The 19,617-nt window shown below is 41.9% G+C and overlaps 1 protein-coding gene across 5 annotated transcripts in view; it reads left to right on the forward strand.

The window, feature by feature from the left end:
- SH3RF3 (SH3 domain containing ring finger 3) overlaps positions 1-19,617 on the forward strand; it is a 221,266-nt gene that overhangs the window by 131,490 nt on the left and 70,159 nt on the right. For 4 of the 5 annotated variants that reach the window (XM_085552274.1, XM_085552248.1, XM_085552255.1 and 1 more), the window contains exons 2-3: positions 2,801-3,076; positions 9,105-9,200. In XM_085552274.1, coding sequence (XP_085408400.1) covers positions 2,801-3,076; positions 9,105-9,200 — 372 coding nt within the window. Of the gene's footprint in view, positions 1-2,800; positions 3,077-9,104; positions 9,201-9,676; positions 9,815-19,617 lie in introns of those variants that run through there. The other variant, XM_085552285.1, reaches the window with a different exon arrangement.

Below are 19,617 nucleotides of genomic sequence, written 5' to 3' on the forward strand. Positions count from 1 at the left end.
GAATGATGTTACAGCTACTGAAGAGCAGCAGCCATCATTTTAGTTCTGTTTTTGAAATACTCTTAATGCTCACTTCTCAGAGATGAAGAGGAACTTTCCGAATCCAGTCTTCTAGGCACGTACAGATTAACCAAAAGTGGAAACAATAATAAACTTCCCCAAGACCTGAATTCATTATGTTACTTAACTGATTGAAAATCTTCTGAAAGCTGGGCCTTTTGGCCAGAAAAATGTCTGAATGAGGAAGCTTCGAGGGTTTATTTTGTGATTCCTTTATATTTTTCCCTGTAATTGTGATCTTGAGTTTCTCTCCTAGGTTGGCACAGGCACTTTGAGTTTTAGAATGGAAAAGCAGCTTTATTGGAAAATTTTTAGAGGAGTCTTATTTTATGTTTTTTACCTCTGCCTGGGCAGCAGTAAACACAAGCTTTATCTGGGTTGTTTTAATCAAAATGGCCTTAGAGAAAGGCCGGGAAAGGTCTATATTACAGCTGTTTTTCAGTGACAGGGTCTCTTTTTGACTACACAATAAGGGGGAAGGGCTGGTTGTTGTTGTTCTGTGGGCTATTTTTGATTGAAAAGCTGTGGCTCAGAATGAGAAATGCAGTTAGGTGGTAAATGGAAACATTTCATTCTGGAAGCACCTTGCCACTGGTAATTGCAGTTTCAGTACTTTTGTGCAGACGTTCTGTGAGCAGGACAGTCCCCAGCCAGATGATGTGGTCCGTAACAAGGCCCATAAAAGAGAACAGGAGCATGAAGCACCTGAACTGCAAATTCCCTAGGAATGCCCCATTAGTGTTTGCAGATAAAACAATGCCAGATTTTGGATCCAAGCTGTTGTGTTACAATTTGCTTGCTTTGCTTAAAAGTCTGTGTTTTCATCAGATTAAGGAATAAAGAAGCACCTGAATCATTTTCTAGCCAGCTCAATTAATTAACAGGAGAAGCCCAGCACATACTGTGTAAGAACTGAGCTGATGACTGGTGAGACTGCATAAAACCCAATTTCTTTTTCTGTGGTTCTGGGTACTGTTCATTTTTAACAAGGCAGAAATGAGGAGCATTAGGAGCAAAAAGGTTTAAAAGTAAAGAAAGTGACCTGACCTTGATTCACTACAAAGATGTCAGGAATAGGAAAGCCCCATCTTGGGCAGGTGATCCAGAGCACGCTTGCCAGCCTTGTGCCTGGATCAGCAATGGTTCAGCACCCACTTGGCAGAAGTCTTGCTCCGTGCTTAATTGTCTTCTCCCAGCATGAGTTAAGGTAATACATCTTTTGTTTGTAGATTTCCTCCAAGCTGCATAGTCTTTCTTTCAGCTTAATAACTTTTTAAGACAGGTGATGCAATCCATGCTTTGCCTAACGTGGCATTGTGTGCAAATGTAAACTTCAGAATGCTGGGAAGAGAAGCAAAGCTTTGGTGTCAAGGGTGTCACTTTGGTGTCACTGTCCTGGCATTGGATGGAAAAAAAAAAATTATATCAATGGGATGCTGGCACTAGTTTGGCAGAGACTGTTTTATGTATACCTTTTTAGCTAGCTGTTGGTTTTCTGTGTTCTGTGAGACCTCAGCTGGAGTACTGCATCCAGATGGGGAGCCCCTCAGTGCTGGAGAGACTTGGATTTGTTTTCACACCCCCTTTTATGTTGCCTGCAGTACATGATGCTACACATTTGGGCACAGTCTTGCAAAATAGCTTTCGGATCAAGCTAAATAAAATCAGAAATGTCACAGGGTAACACGGTGATGCACCTTTCCCCTTGTATGGGTCATTCTGACTATCACAGAGCTGCCTGTCCCCACGGCTGCTCCAGGGAAAGGGCAAAGTAGAGGCTGGGCAAGCTTTGCTGCCACAAAAGAGGTGTCACGGCCAGAATGAGGGAGTCTTGGACCAGGCCAAATCAACCCCTGGGGTGAATTCTTCACAATCAAGGAATTTTCACCGGAATAGGTTTCTGTTTTCTATCACACTGATTTATTCATATTTTAGGCTTTTTTTTTTTTTTTTTTTGGCTCTTGCGTTGTGATTTTTTTAAGTCTCTTTCTTTCTTTTAATGAGAGCAAAAGCCTCAGAGCTCTTTTTAGTTCTAAAAGAAAGATTTGACGCATTCTGTCTATTCCGCTTTTCCCCAGGGGCATTCATTCATAAGCAACAAAGAATATTATAACTGTTTACAGTAGCCTTCAGTGAACAGCATGAGACCTGGGGATTTGAAAGATGGAAGGGTATTTGGCTCCAGAATCAAAAGCTAAACTAAAAGCTTCAAACTCAGAAATGTTTGGAGTTCCTCAAACAAACACCACGAAAAATTTTTAATTCGCCAACTTCTAAAATGGTGTGAATCTTCAAGCTGCTTTTGTTTCATTTATCTTGCTGTACTGCACAAACCAAAGCAGTCCCAAAGGTTGTAATGTCTGATGCTTTACTTTCGGCTGTGCCACGCTCTACTCATTTAATCACAGATTCCTGCTGTCAGGGCAGCCTGTGCCAGTGGACAGAAGGTGCTGTGGGTTTCAGTTGGACCCAGAGAGCACTGCCAAGCCTCTCTGCTGCCACGCTGCTGACTCTGGGGTTGCACACTTACCTCCTCCATCCCTCTACCACTCATATCCTCATACATCCTCATTTTTGTGTAGGATTCAGAGTCCTGTGCCATGTAGCAGGTCGCCGCAGCTATTGGGGTCATGTAGTCATGGATGATTACTTAGCATCTAGCTCCAGGTGACTTTAAAAAAGGAAATAATTGGCTCTGGCTGGAGTTTTCCTAATGCTGTTGTGTATTTTGCATTCCCAGAGTGCTTCTCAGCTTCCCTATGGCAAAGCTCTCTACACATACGAGGGAAAAGAGCCTGGAGACCTCAAGTTTAACAAAGGGGACATCATCATACTGCGGCGGAAAGTGGATGAGAACTGGTATCATGGGGAGCTCAATGGAAACCATGGCTTCTTCCCCGCCAGCTACATCCAGTGCATCAAGCCTCTCCCTCAAGCTCCACCTCAGGGCAAAGCACTTTATGACTTTGAAATAAAGGATAAAGATCAAGACAAGGATTGCCTGACCTTCACCAAGGTAGGGGAATAGTGTTTTTTCCTAACAAACAAACACAAAAAAACCTGTTTGGAAAGGGGCTCTTGCGACTGTGCCTGGATTTCCTTCTCTAAGAGGGGTGCCCTCTTACGCCCTGTGCTGAAGGACGTTGATGTCTCCTGACATCTCCTCCATCTCCTCCTCCCCCATTGGGCAGAGCCCAGTCGCTGCTCCTGCAGTGTGCCAACCAAGCCCAAGGGTAGTATCCTTGGAAGTTGCTCTCTTTTTGTCTAAAAGATGGGTCACTGGGATAACTCATGGCAGGTACTGCCCAGTTAACATAAAGCCAGTGCAACTCAACAAGTAGAAGATGATACGTGCTTCATGGTGATGCTTTTCTCTCAAAAAGCATATATATATATATATTTCATCTGCATCAAAATGTTATGCAAGAGCTTCCAAATCTCAAGGGAAAAAAAAGGAAATGGAAAAGTGTCCATTACTGTTCCTTATTGAATCAGATGTTTCAGTGTTTTTTTGTTTAAAAATGCCACGGAGCTTCAAAATGTTTGTTTCATTACACCGTATCCCAGTTAGCAACATGGTACATTATGATACACGCTACCATGATGTATTGCAGCATTTCCTATTTTAATAACAAAAACATGGTAAAAGAAGGCATTTTAAAATGTCTTTGCTTTTTTAAAAACAGAACTGTTCCGCAAATTCCATTTGGAATCAGGGAAAACTGAGATATTGTCATTTCCTTTGGGTTTAAAATGCCACGTTTCCCCATTCTCCCCCACCTCCCCTCCTGTTTTCTGCTTCAATCACCCCTTCCTTGCAATTTGTGTTGACCTTAGATGGGATTCATGGATATCTAGAAACCCACAGTAAAATTAAACATATCCCCTAAGGTTAATTTATGGCACTGAAAGCCGCAGAGAACCTGCTCATTGTCATTTTCTATTTTATTTTAGCTGTCTGTGGCTGTTACAGTATCACATAAAGTAATAACAGTTATGCTGGAAATGAATATGAAATAGATGATAAAAATATCCTTCACCAGGATTTTACTGACCTCCTCTTTGGAGGCTACTTATTATAGCCCAATGAATTATTTGCAGCATATTATTTTCTCACCAAATATAACATCTTTTTCAATTGTGCCACATTTCTCAGCAGAATGCAATTTCCTAGAACGTATACTTTCTCATATTTATTTAACAAAAGATTTGTAAGCATTTTTGCTCTGCAGAGAGCAAAGTGTTTGATTGCAAACACTGCAGACCCTGTGACTATACAGCCTCACTTGAGCTGTGAAAGTCTTGAGTGAATGCGCTGCTTGGTGGGAGCTGTGCTCAGACAAAGCCAGGAGTTACCTCTGAGACACTATATATATTGATACTGTATATGTACAAATATACTGAGACAGATCTGTTGGCGCACTGCCCAGGTAGAGGTACAATAGTGGCTTATTCTCCTCGTCTGTCTAAGGTATTCATCACTTGCTTGATAGAAGCAACACATTTGGTATGGCAGGCAGTGGTGGTCTCTTTTGTTCCACTGGGTGCTGTCTTGGGTACTTTTGTGTTTGCTATATGTGGTGCCATTTATTAGTATCCTCCCTTTACAGCAATTGCCTTTGTATACCGATAGTTCTCATTTTCTTGGCTGCCCATTCCCATAGGCGTTTCTTTTTGCTATGTAGCTCTAGTCTCAATCCCTCCATTTTCTTTTTCTCACCCCTCTTGTTACTCTCTAAATCCTTTTATCCCCGTTGTCTTTGTTTTCCCCAGAGAGGGTTTGGTTTCACTTCTGCTGCTGTTTTCTTCTTTAGTTCCTTCCACTATGAGCACTGTCACCTTGTAACTGTTTTTATGTCTTGCCTATTGTTCTCTCTGACAGTGAATAATCTATTTTTCATCTTGGGACTTTACCCTCATATTTTCATCGCATTTCCCAGTGCTAATTTTAGCTGTCACCTGCGCTGATGAAGGTTCCTGTTTAGCTCAGATTTTAGATCATCTGCTGATGCAGCCAGTTCCTCTGCACAGTCACGGGCACTGCGTTGCTGCAGTTGTGATTTGGCACTCACTCAGAGCAGCAGTCATCGTTTGAATGTCCCAGTTTGGGTGTGAAGATGATGGATCTCAATTTCATTTACACTATTTTCTCTTTTCTCGGGTAGAACAGTTGCATCAACACAAACTAGTACAACCTATTTGTGTCCCAAATACCATTTAATGCTACCAGACTTTTATAATTGGATTTTATTTATAAGCATATGATAAGGGAGAAATTTCTTCATAACAGAATCTACCAGAAGACAAAACAAACATAGAGATTGTCTGTGTTACTATGTTTTGTCACTTGTTTGCTGGACTTTGCTTTTCCCCATCCTCTTCATTACCACGTTTAGGAAATTTGTTGGTTGCAATAGAAGAAAACAAACGAAAGATACTTGGGATTTACTCTCTGTAGTTTTTTTTTAACATTAAGGTGTTCTGTTGTTCTAGAGGTGATGTACAAGGAAGTGAAGTATGCTGTACACTGATCCTCAGAGGGCTTCTGCTTTTTACCTGTTCCCACCTTTTATCTGCAGAACACTCTATAGAGAAAAGGCCAAAGATAAATCAGTGATAGTAGTTCTGTAACGTGTGGTTGTAGGTGTAAAACTGTGAGGGACAGACCAACCTGCCTCCTGAGCATCCAGGGCAACAAACAAACCTGCCATTCTCTTATGCTGTGTGCACTGCTTCCCTAACTCCTTCTCCCTAATTAGCCATAGGTAAAGGCAGAAGGTAAGACTCACTTAACTCACCTTTGAGATATGCTCACTGAACACAGCTTGCTAATGTCTCCTTAGATGATACTGCTGTATAAGCCTGTGTTCCTGCTATGTCTTTCAAAGCAATGACCCATCCTTCCTTGGGCTAGGATTTCTGATACAAGAAGACACTGATTTCAGCTACAGCAATGCACATCCGGAGTAATCACATGTCTGGCTGGCTGGCTGTGTCGTTACTCCAGCCTTAGAGTCCGTATTCAGCCCAGTTCTATTCTGGTGTTAGACCATGTTTGTGTGAATGAGTCCAGGTGGCCCTTTGAAGGTTGAGTCCCAGTGGCAGATGAGTTTCAAACCTCCCAAAGCATCAACTGTTTCCTATACTTCGTTGCTCATCGTATTTCCAATCCCATCATCTATTTCCTTTATTTCTTTTCCCACCATTTTCTCTCCTAGCCCACATTGATGTTTAACGAGTCTTGTGCCAATCCTGCAGCCATAACATCCTGTACTGGTGCTTGTCTGCATCCCAGGCCCTTAGCACTCAGCACTGGCAGTCTTTGCTTTTGAGAGAGATTGCCGTGCTATAGCTGTCAGCAGAGATGCTCGCTGCCATCCTGCTAGTGCCAGGATCTCCCCACAGCTGGAGATGGAGCTGTCATTTAGCAGAATAGCAGGCGCATCTGCTCGATGTTGCTTTGTTAGTGGCCATTAATGACTAGAGTAAAAATCAGGCTGTGAGTCATGACTATTTTTGGACACAATTTTGTGCTGTTTTCTCAGCAAAAGGGTTCATTTTGCCATCAATCAGATTGCTTTTTGCATGATTTATCTTTTAGTTATTTTCTGACAATGGTTATAAATTGGCAGCATGGGTTCTACGCACCTGGCTGGAACAAGGCTGCCCCATGCTGGTGAATAAGGAGAGACTTCAGCAGGTAATAGGGGAGCAAATAATTAGAGACTTTAGCAACAGGCACAGAAAGAGCACAGAGTGTCTTTTTCAACCTAGAGTGGATACCATTGGCTTTTGAAACCAGACTTCAAGCTTGGATTCACTTAATGCTGCCTGGAAATCAATTTATTCTATGTGAAACAGTGAGGTTCAGAAAGTTTAAGTGATACGTCAAGAGATCTGTGGCTCTCTACTATTAATGATACTTTTGGGAACCTTTCGAAGAATTTATAGGTATCACAGCTATCCAACTAATTTAAGACATGAACTATTTTAATGGTGAAGCTTTTGCCAGCCCAGTGTGTAGAATGATGTTGTGGGCTGTGAATTCAAAGAAGCTTTCTATTAACAAAGAATGTCAGGAGATGTTTCAGGCTTTACTGTAATTCCTGGAGATTTTCAGCACCCTTCTGAAAATGAATTCTGTAATGGAAAGCATTCTCGAGGATTTGCACTTTGCTCTCCCACAAAGATGCACATTTTGAAAGTCAGCATATCTCATTATGTGAAATGATCTGATTTTCTTCATATGTGGCCACGTTCGATAGCCAAACTTGGCAGAGTGGAACTAAAATCAGTGAATACAAATGCTTCCAGATTTCATAAGTCCATAGAAAGCAAAGCTGGAAGGGATCTTCAAGGCTCACCTGTTCCCTGTCCCATCCCTGAGCAGGACCAGCACAGGATCCACCTCTCCTGCCATGTGCCTGCCCAGCCTGCCGCTGGGATGGAGACTGCACAGCTTCTCTAGCATGAAGGCTAGGCAAGGATTTATGGGGTTTTATAGTTCAAAAGCTTTTTTCTCAATTTCTTATGTGTGCATGTGCATATGTGCAGTATAGAAGATATGTGAATGTATACGTAGACATATAACAAAAATGTAGGCTCATCACACACTGTGTTTTTGAGAAAATAGGTTAAAAATGCAGGAAGTAGGAACACATATAGCAGGTTCTTGAAGCAATGAAGTCTTCTATTTTCCACATTTACCCTCTTTACCTAGATTCTAAATTTATGATAATCGCTCTTTTGTAAGAGCATGTGGAAACTTTGATGAGACACATAATTGTCAGTTCTTTACACAGATCAAAAATGGTCTGTGCAGACACAGCTTTGGAAGGGAATGCTTATCCTCTTCTTCAGGAAATTAAATGCACAAATTCTTTTTGCATCTTTCCAGCTGTAATAAATAGCTGAAAGATTCAGTGTGTGGCTGCTTCTCTTAGCTTTCCCCTAATGGATTGTTCAGATGAATAATTCAAAGGAAACATTTAAACTATTTGGAAGTGCACATGTTCACAATGCACACGTTCAAAACAGCACAATATGCCCATCACTGTTCTGCTCATTTTCTGTCAATTTAAATCTGTGGTCTTGAACAGCCTGGGTTAGGAATTAGCTTTTCCTATTTGAAATCTAATTGCAAAAAAATATATTTCCTCTCACCTAAGCAGTTCACATAGATAGCATGTTACACGGAGATTTGTATACCATATGTATATATATGTTTTTGTTTTCCTAAATTATTGAAAGTGGTGAAAATAAAGTGAGAAAGACAAGGACATGGGAACAGAGGAAGCTTGGATGCCATGAGAAGACTGACATACTGGCAGACTTGGCTTCACAGATTCTCTCAGCCCATTTCTTTCCTGCAGTTGCAGGAAAGCCTCAGTGGGATTTGAGCACACAGGGTTGCCTGCTGCAGCAGCTGCTGCAAGCAGTGCTGGGGCAGGGCCTGGCTAGGAGTTGCAGACTCAGCACACAGCTGTGACACCACAGATCTAACAATGAGCAAAACTGCTTATACAGAAACACTCAAGAATTTGTGTTTTGTCATGTGAGCTTTTGTAATGACTAGCATGCTTTAGGTTTTAATCTGTCAGAAAAAGCTCGGAACAGTGTAAATCTTACTTACCTACACTTTTCTTAATCTCCTGCTTTATAGTCACAAAAGAAGGTCATCTTTAGCTGGGATTTTTTGCAAGATGGCTTAGATTAACTGTGGTATTACAGCGTCATTGGTTTTATAAAACTAACTAAACTGAAGCTGATCCAGCAGTTGACTGCAACTTGTTTTCTATTGTTATCTTTGCTGTTTTACCTGCTTTGCACTTTCATCTCCTGTTTTGTTGTTGTTGTTTTACAAGGGAAAACTTGCATTCAGTGTGTTGGCAGAGTAATCTAGTTACCATTGGATGCTGCGGCCAGGACTGAGGAAACACTTCTACATGACTTATAGTCTTCTTCATATGCTCTTTCCCTAAGCTGTCATGGCATCTTTCTAGTGGAAAAATCTGATGACATATTCTGTGTCTCTCTGGTTTTAGGATGAAATCTTGACAGTCATCAGGAGGGTAGATGACAACTGGGCGGAAGGAATGCTGGGTGACAAGATCGGTATTTTCCCTATCCTCTATGTTGAGGTAAGTCCATGACAGATGGAAGTGTGTGGTTCTGTGAACGTCCTGCATTTGTTTTCACACCAACAAGGGCAGGCTAACCTTGGAAGTTCTTGAATGAGAGGAACACAGTATACCAGAATAACTGAAAAGGGAAGTGTTGTTGTTCTGCCCTAAGGCACTGAGAATACACTCTTACCTTGGTCAGTTCAGTTTGAATCAGTCAGCAAAATGCATGCCAGGAACTGCTCAGTTTTGGCATTTCTGGTGTAATCTCTTCAAGGCATATGGGTAATGTGGAAGGGACCACAGCCAGACATCTTGTATGGACCAAAGGAAAGGTAGGGGCTGCTGGAGGGTGGGAGGTAGTTCCATGGCTCGGCTGTGCCTCAGAAACAGATCCCTTCAGAGGGCTCTGGGAGTGCCACGAGTGTTTGGTATTTTTTGTTGGTTTTTTTTTTTTCATTTGTGTTTTTTTGTTTGTTTGTTTGTTTTTGTAGGATCTGTGGAGTTATTTTAGCAGGATGTCTTAGAATCACAGAATATCCTGAGTAGGATGAGACCTACAAGGATCATCAGGTCCCACTGCTGGCTCAACATTTGTCCACCCAAAATTCAAACACTCACTGGAATGGCCAAACGTTCCTTGAGATTGGGACCATGACCCTTGGCAGCCCATTCTGTGCCCACTGCCCTGTGGTGCAGCCCCTTTCCCTGACCCTACAACATCTCACCCTCCCCAAGCACAACAAAGTTTTGCCTTGTTAATGCCTACAACAGTGCATACCAAGTAACTTTGCAGACCAGACTAGATTAGGAGGAGCTGTTGACCCCTTTGAGAGAGCAGAGGCCTTACAATGGAGACTTAGGGAACCCCAGTAGTGTCTGGCCATAAGCCTGTCTTCCACAGTGAAGTTGTGTTTGAAGTCTCCAGGAGGGAGAATTCTTTGTTCTGAGCACCTTCTATAAGTCATTTTCATGTGGGACTTCTTTTGCCTTAAACGCTTGGACCTCGTGTCCTCTGAGCAGGGCCATCCTGCCACCTCTTCCCACTACCATGTGCTCTCCTGCTTGTGCCCATCCAGCTAGAGGATCTTTAGGGACAAAATCCAGGGTGCCCTTATTGTGGCCCTGTTGGAGCTGCTCTGCTCTCTCCAAGCACCTTTGGGGAGCTTTATCCCCTCATGGATGAAACAGAGGGGCAAAGAGCTGATGGGTAGGTGCTGCTGTTCCCCACTGGACCCCAAAGCCACCCAGCAGCACTGGTGTAGGCTCTTGTTTCTCTTCAGGACAAAGTATCTCATACACAGGCACAACAGAGCCTACCCAAGCCCTACTGCATGCAGCACTTATGCCTGCATCCTAAATTACTTCTCCAGATTTTTTAGTTAATGGCTTGAGATAAAACAGAGATAATTAGTGCCTGAGTACCTAATTATTAACTCCAACAATGACCAATTTGGAATAAACCATCATTAATACATGTTGCATTCCCACAGTTGACAAGAACAATGATATTAAAACCAGAATGTGCAGGAGCCATTATTGGAAAACCAGCTGCTGCCCATAAGTTAATGACTAGTTTTCTTCTATTCTGAGCATGTAGGGACCTTTTCAGTTTGTTGTGATTAAAACAGACAACTAGAATTTCTCCCAGGTCTAATCCTCTTTCCTATTGCCTTTCAGGCCCCTAAGGGGGGGTGACTGTACGTAACCCCTGCCACCTTTCCACAGCCCTAGTCTCACCTGCAGGCTGCCAGTGCTTGCACTACCTACACACCATCCAGCATCCCCATCACTCTTTCACCCCTAGGTATCTGTTCTCTTTAATTACTGCTCCTGTAGGATGAAGAGCTCAAAGCCTCAGCTGAGCAGACCACTGGGAAGATGTGCAGTGTTGTCTCACTGAAGTTCACAGTGAACTAAGTGTGCCCCAAACAACCATGGAGGAATAAGAGGCATGTTTGTGTAGAGGCAGAAGATCGATATTGGAAGTTTTTAAAGAGATATGTCATACAGGCACCCTGCACCCAGGGATAATGTGTGTAGGAATGTGTATGTGCATTCATGTACAGACACACACTTACATGAAAAGGAAGTACAGCTATGTACCTTAATGTACCTGTTTATATGAATATGCACACACATAATTTATCTACATAAATTTGAAATCACAGTATCTGAAGGGCATTTTCAAATGAGATACTTTGATGCCATGGATGTAATACATGTGCCATGGTTTGTAAAGCCGAAGAGGAAAGATCCTCCAGACGTGAACATCAGCTACTTATTTCATCCCCATCCCAGAGGATGGAGGCCTTTTTCTGAGTATGAAATGTGCTTATGAAGCTATTGGAGTTTTATAGTTATCTCACTGTTGCCAGGTTGAGATGTTACTTTACATCAAAAATTAGGAGGAATCAGCAGGCCAAATCCCAATGAATTTTTGAAAGTCTCAGTGCCAGTGTTTATAAAATAAATCCATTAAACTAGTAGTACTTCCATCTAAAAACAGTCCTCGAGCCTGTCCAAGTCCATTAAGTGGTTTTCAGAATCTTGGCAAAATGTGCAGAATAAGCAAAGCTAAACTCACACAGTAGCCTTTCACTTGTGTGAGCCAATCAGCTGAAGCGTGTATGATTTAACATGCCACCCAAAGCTGTGGATGGAGCAAATCCCAGCCCAGGGTCCATCTCTAATGTCAGGCTTTAATGTCCCCAACTGCTCCCACGGACCAAACAAGGCTCTCACTACAGCTGTGCTACAAAACAAGCTGATGGCTCAAGGATACTGAATTTCTGCATCTGTGAGGGCAACTTCCAGAACAAGACTGTAGTGTCACAAAGCAGTGCCACAAAATACTAGAGGAAGACACCCCATGGTGTTCTAGAAAGTCTGTTATCTCAGCATTATGTGTGGTTGTCCAGATGTACAGTGTAACATGACATTTTTTTATGCTTTACTCCATCAGTGTCCAGCACGGGTGCTTGTCTGCCTGCTGTGCCTGACAGCTCCCTGCAGAGAGGCTTTTTCCTGGCTCTGTGGTGTCATCTCTGTCCCAAACCACAGTAGCTACAATAGTATGAGTTATATTTATTCGCGGTTCACAATGGTGACTGTTACAGAGTGAGTCACACACAATAGGCTGTCAAGGGAAGTTTGCACCTTTTTTTACAATTATTTATTGTCATACTTCATCTCCAGTAGAAGGCTTTTGGGCTGATCATTTACTTTTTAATTTGTCAGCCGAAAAAAAATCCACAACACAATCAAACTGATTCTCAAGGTGCCTTTTGCCTGGAAATAAACATCTTATTAATAATCGGTATGGTCTGCAGTCCTATTCTTGCTGTTTAGGATCTGTAAGGATTTCAAACCCCTAACTGGATTTCTTTTATTTTACTGTCTTTGAGCTAGTTCCTTCATTCTTAATAACTGCTATTATCTCTGCTTGGAAGTTATAAGTATAGTGCTGCTACGTATAAAATTGAGAACAATGAAGATTATAGCGTGTTCTAATAGATCTAGGTGTTCAGGAATGAAAGTTGAGGGCAGCAGTGTGTCGAGTATTGGAAGGTCTGAATCCTGTTTTGAGGGCTGCAAACTATAAAAAGCAGAGCTGTTAGGCCAGAAACCCAGCCTGCAGCCCCAAAGCAGAGAAGCATTCCCCATGATCAAGAAGCCTTTCGAGTCTGTGGTGGAGCAGGGCAATTACAAGGAGCGTGGCTGTGACTGTAATATCAGCACATTACAATTGATGAAGTGCCAGCCCATTGTAATAATGTTTTATGGCAGCAGGGGCACTGAAAGCTGTGATTAAGTCATATTAGGAGTTTTAAAAGTCTTTTTACAGAGCAGCGGAGCAGAGTAATGGGGATCTTCTCCTGTTCTTAACACTCAGAATGAAGAAAAGGTAAAGAGGAGGTCTTGAAGAAAGAAGGAGGAGGAGAATAGGCAGACCTGATGGTCTCCATGCCCTGCAGTGTGGATTTAGAAGACTCCCTTGAGACTTGAGGCGGGGGGAGGAGGGAAATCTTGTGAGTCTGTGTTTAGAAGAGTGCAGCCAAAAGGAAAAAAATAATAATCTAAAGCCAAATGCATTTCTTAATTAAAACAATGATTTTTCATGCCAGAATTAGCTTTGCAGTGCAGATCTCCACATGTAACAGCTTTGTACTGCAGCACTGAATCTACCAATCACTTTAAAACAGCTCACCCCATACAGGGGTACCCAGGAACATTTGCCAGGATCCCAGCCTGTGAGCATTGCATAGTGTCACAGAGACCCATCTTTCCAGAAGAATTTGTCCTTAGCCTTATATGTTTTGCTGAGGGCAGCCCTTAATTAGCCACCAGATGAATGCAGATGTCTAGGAGTTAGCACACCTGCGTGTGTGCACGTCAAGTTAATGTGAAAACCACGTGTTCCAGGAAGGGATGCAGAGAGCCGGTCTGAAAGCAGCAAAGCCTTTCCCACAGCCCAGCCTAAGCTTTGCTTCACTTTGAGACTGTTCAGTGTTTTCCTGGTGCTGTGGTCCACAGTCAGACGTTCCGTCCAGATGGTGGATTTTGGATTATTTTTTCTCTGTGTACAGATTCCCAGTTGAGTTCCAGATATCCAAATATCACTCTAGATACTTCTTGTGTCTGTGTTTTCCCACTCCTCAACCTGTTCTGTTCCTCCTGCAGCTGCAGGACAGATGGACCCCTATAAGACTCCCACAGTGAATTCAGCCTTGAAACCTGAGCAGTCATTTAAAGATACGTTTTCTCTTTGGAGCAAATCTGTACCTTTCACAGTCCCTTTTATGACACCCTTCCATACAAGGAATTACAATACAATAGCAAGGTTTGTTTGGTACCATATCCAAAAAAAAACACTGCATTATCTGTTTGTAAGGACTGCCCAGATTGTTAGCCTTGCTGTTGTCATTTAATGCCAGTAAAAATTGAGGCTTTTTGTAAGAGGATGAAATGAAAGCGTAGATGATTTTAGAAAAGCTGACTTACTAAATCTCAGAGGAGCAAATTCATCCCAATAGTAAGTCGGTGTAACACTAATGAGTTCAGAATTACACCCATTAACATCTGAATTGATTTCTTTTCTCTCTTCCTTTGTTTGTCAGCTAAAAATGGAATAAGAACCTTGTGAAGCTGGCAATAACGTAAGCTCTAAGAGGTGTTTGCTTAATTTCTATTGAAAAGCTTTATTGGTAGGCATTTTCAGATTTTGTTATTACATTGTTTTAGGACTCTCATCCCTGCACCTTCATGGTTTCTAAAAAGTTGGTGCTACTTGATTTTTCCTTGCGTAGACAATGGTTGAATATTGCAGGATACTTTCTGGTGTCAAATTTCTACATGAATGAAGTATAAAATCTAGTTGCCGTGTTTCACGTTCTAACTTAGAAGTTGTGTTACAAGCTGTGAGATGGACCTCAGTAAGAACCTATACACTTACTGCTACTTTCACGTCAATCAGCGGATAAAACTTACTGATTTGAAGTGCTGTCACGTACATACAAAGTAAAATAATTTAAGTAACTTCAAATAACTGTGATGCCAGTCAGCAAAGCTAAGAGTATTAGTAGTCAGAAGGGAGAAGGAGATTAAATATTCAAATGTGCTTCTGTTCTTTAAGGGAAACTTTGGGTGTCTGTTGCACACAGCTGGAATACATCCATCTCCTCAGTTAATTGTTTTCACTGCTTTTGCCACTTGCAATCTCTCTAGTGCATATTAATGTATAGACCGGGTACCACCCTTCCCATCTTGTTCTGGATGTATTGCCGACAGAAACTTTGGTGCTTTCCAGATGAAACTGGGAAGCCCAGAATGAAAGCTATGGCCACAGACCTGGGATTTCTCAGGTCTTAGTGCAGACTGACACTCTAAATACATATTTACTTTATTACTGAGGACATAGGGCAGTCATTCTTCCTTAGCAGGCTCCGTATATTGTGCACAACAGTAATATACAGTCCTTTTGTAAGCCAGTCAAGAATGTTCTTCACAATAGTCAATGTATTTGCATCTTATACTGCTACTGGACTAGGAACTTCACTAGTTTGGGAGTTGCATATGCGTTATTTTTAATCTCTGTCTCACCTTTTCTTCATAACAGCTCAATGTCTTCTTTTCCCTTTTTGTTATGTAAATGAACAACTTTTTGCTCTTTGTCTTAATATCCAATATAAAATGTATACTAATATGACTCTGGGCGATCATTTTGTTTTCCGGTTTTCTTAATCTTAAAGTCATTTCTGCAGAGTTCTCTGTGAGTTTCTAGCATCCTTTATGACATGATTATGCATGCATATCCTATAAGATTTTCCTCCATCTTCAGGATACAAAACTGAGCTGGCATTGTCACTATTGGAATTAAATGCCCAGTTTCCCCTACATCATATTAGCTGAGCTCCTCAGCTCAGTAGGCCTTTTTTAATCTCTCACTCTCCTTAGGCTATTTCTGGACAAGCTGATGCAGAATTGCCTTCTGCTGTCTGCATGAGAGAACACGTTCCTCCTACATCAAAAGTTCATCTTGAGTGGGTGCCACAAAGAGGAAGACTGTGTGCTGATGTGGGTGGGAGCACTGTCACCTTTGAGTCATCCTCCAACCCAGACAGTCATGAGACCTGTGGTGAGCCTTGCTGAGAGCCCGCACATAAATTTAGACACGGCCCTAGGTTATGAAAAAAATGCCTGTTGGAAATTGACAGTTTTAGTTACAGGTCTTCTGTTGCTTGTCCTTCTGCCTAGTTGCACACAAATGAACTCATTATTAAGTTGTTCAGATTTATATGCTGTGACCAATCTTCCTACTCATCAAAACCACATACAAAGTATTACCATCACTTATGGTGGTTTCAGGAACTGTTGAACCAGAAGTTGTCACAATCAGAAACATCTTCCTCACTCACCACATTAATATCTGTATTCCCTAGATTTTATTTTGCAAAAATAACTTTCCAGAGTTATTTATAGGCAGCTTCCAGTCCTGCCAACTTAAGCACACAGCCTTGGCAAATATGATCATTTTCTGAGTCTTTTAAAAGCATATACATCATTTTTTATATCTGTACAGGACATTTTTGAAGTGCTGCCTGCTAGGTACAAAAATTGGAGGTGCAAATTAGGTACCGAAGTAAGATGGACTGATTCTCTAGCTGTGCTGACAAGATCTCTCTCTCTGGCTGTAGGACTATGGACTTCCAGCATTTCCTTTGCAATATCATGTTTACTGTTCTTCCCCAAAGTGAGAGGGTTGGGAGCTCTCCTGCTGTGTTTTACATGTGCTTTCAGCATACAGCACTCATCAACCCTTCCCTTGACTTTCAATTCTTCTAAGCTGTGCTTGTGCTTGAGTACGTGTTTTTCAGTGCTGGGTACTGTTCTGTCATGTTGTGCAGTTTCCACACAGGATTTTGTTTTCTGCCTCAGAATTGATGTTATTCTGTTAGTGTGCTGCTAGAGTAGCTTGTGTTGCAAAACCAGTGCCAGTGATGACCCCATGTTCCCTGGGTGGAGAAAAATATCTCTATACAAAGTGTTTCCTCTTACCAATGCTCTTCATCCATGTTAAGGTTTCCTTTCGCTTGCAGTCCTTTCATCCTTTTTTCCTCCCTGTTTTAAACTTCTATGTTTTTAGTTACATTGTAAGAGAAAAGTCATCTGCTGAAGCCCAGTCATGCTGCTGAGTCACACTGTACAGCAGCAGAACAAGAACAGAATGGCAGTTCTGCCCACCTCTGGAATGGGATGTACTCTTAAAATCATAGAATGGCTTGGGCTAGAAGAATACTTAAAGAAAATTTAGTCCCTATCTCTGCTGTGGCCAGGGCTGCCACCCACCAGATAAAGCTGTCCAAGGTCCTATCTGCTGGCCTTGAACACCCTCAGAGATGGGGCACCACAGCTTCTCTGGGCGGCCTTTGTCAGTGCCTCACCACCCTCTGAGTAAAGAATTCCTACCTAACATTTAACCTAAGCCTCCCCTCTTTTTGCTTAAAGACAGTCCCCTGTAAGTCTCTAAGTACAGTTCATCTGATTAATAATTAGTCCTCTGCATCTGAGCCGATCATCCACATTTTCCCTGACAACTGAGTGCTTATAGTGTTGCTGCTTCATGGAGAAATCAATAGTATGTCACCTCCTTGTGGGAGAGCCTGTTCCTATTCATTGACTAGGAGGGAAAGGCAGGGGTGACAACTCTGACCTAAAGCAACTGGAGGATTACCCCTGGGCTCCATCTTCTGTGGTGGCTCAGGCTGGGGATCTGTATTATGCTCAGAATGCCAGGGAAAGGTCTTACACATTTACTGCACATGCAACCCACCATTTCATTATCTATGTCAGGTCTGCTCTTTTTGAGCTGTAGACAATATTTATCAATTTCTAAAAGTACCTATCTGTCAAATAGCTATCAGTGTCTGTTCTGATATTGTTAGGCAATGTTAAAGCTTCTGTATATTTCTGAAGCAACACGTTCAATCACATCTCTTACAGCTCTTAACCGTCTCTGATAACTGATTGTATAACCTTTAAACAACGCTCAGACAAATGTACAGTAAATTTTGGGGGGGGCATAGGTTTTTTTACTTTTACTAGCCATGTTTTCCTTGTTTTGCTTCTCGAACAGCTGAGGCCGCTCCATACAAAAAGTAAATGTTCCCGGGATCTTACAATGTTTCTAGTGGAAAAATACTTACAGCAAAGGGTCCATGCCTTTGGCCTTCTGGAAGGCAAATTCAAGAGATGGCATGTAACTTAAGGTTAGGTTCTGCCCATATGTTTTACGTTAACTATTTTGGACTTCCCAGCAGCGCTCATAGCACCGAACCATTGGAGTGAAACATTTTATAAACAATGCAGGTTTCCATGGGTATCTATGCTACCTCCCGAGGAACATGCCCACTATCCCAGGTCCTGAGGTGGCCCGAGAGCATGCTGTCAGAAACCTGCACTTTTTAGGGAAGGCACAGGAATGGGCTTTTGTCTCTTCCAGTCATTGATCGCCTCTGACAGCTTCTAAAGATCACTTCAGCAGTGCTGAATTCTTGACATCTTTTTTCCTTTTGAAAAGAAAATCTCTTCCAGTCTCACTTACCTAGAGCTAATGCATGAACATATATTAAGAAGATATATGTCATCAGAGACATGATTTGTCTAGCAGTTAATGAAAAAGAAAATCCTAAAGGACTTAGTTATTTCTCACACATTCTTCACTTCATTTCCTGCTGTTGCTATTAGTGTGTATTGCACATCTTAATTAGCTTCCTTCCTGGAGTGTTTTCCTTGCGATGCAAAGCTCTGCAGCTGCAGATCAGTGATCCAAATGTAGCCACAAAGGGAGGGTGCAAGGGTTTGGAGAGAGCCCTAGCCTAGTGTCTGTCTCCCCCTTTGCTGGCAGCAATAGCCTGATGAGCAGAGGGAATAATGTGTCCACGTGCCAGCTGTGGCAGTGGTCAAAATAAAGGATCCAGTGTTAAAATGTCACTCTATGAAGGGGCTGGAAGAGCTGGAGGCACACGTTACCCTTTGCTATGCCTATCATGGGTGTGATTACCTCCATCAGAGGGATAAGATGGACAGCTGGTGTCAGTGGAACTATAAATGATACCCTGGGAGGTGCCATCTAGAGCCACCTCTTGTCTCTGCTTTCTGAAGACAGAATCTTACATAAATATTCTTCCATGCTGGCAAACCACAATATTTGGTTAAGCTTGACCCTCTAAACTTTCAGGGAGCATTAGTTCCAATAGATTAGTTTGCTAATATGATGAAGCTATGAAGTGTTTTTACTTCTTTTCTTATTTCTTATTGTGGCAACTCCTGCAGTGCTCCAACTATCCTCATAGTATGCATAAAGACACAAAAGTACATATGTGTGCTGAATGCTTGCTGCAAGCAACAAAACTAACATATGAATTTGATTTTTAGCCTGAAAAATATCATAAGCTGTGCCAAAACCAGATGTTAAGTCTCAAATCCTCGAACATTTTGTTAGGTATTAGTGCTGAATATTGAGAATACTTAAGTTCACAAGAGTAGAGGAGGAATATGTACAAGCAAATTAAACACAATAATCAGAAACAGAGGGAGAGAGTTGGAATTAATTTGGGGACCTCCATCTTTTCCTCATTTTCTATAGAATGCAGGTTTCTTGAAGGCTCATCTCTTTAAGTGTGGCCTATCCTGTAGAAGAAATTTCATGCAAGCTTTTGATTTTGCTTACTTCTTTCCTTTACAAAATAAATCTGTCATTGTTTAAGTTCTGCTGTACCATTTTTGGGTGTGACGGTGTCATATCTGACAAAATCAAGGGCTGCTGTCAGCCTTTGGCTTTTGATTGTCCTGCTTTTGCCTCATCCATGACAACACTTTCCTGTCACTTTACTCGTTCCAGGACTACTAGACCTCTGGCTGTGTGCTGAGATGG

This window comes from Coturnix japonica, chromosome 1 (genome assembly GCF_054131305.1).
Source record: "Coturnix japonica strain WE chromosome 1, WE-NBRP24, whole genome shotgun sequence".
NCBI lineage: Eukaryota > Metazoa > Chordata > Aves > Galliformes > Phasianidae > Coturnix > Coturnix japonica.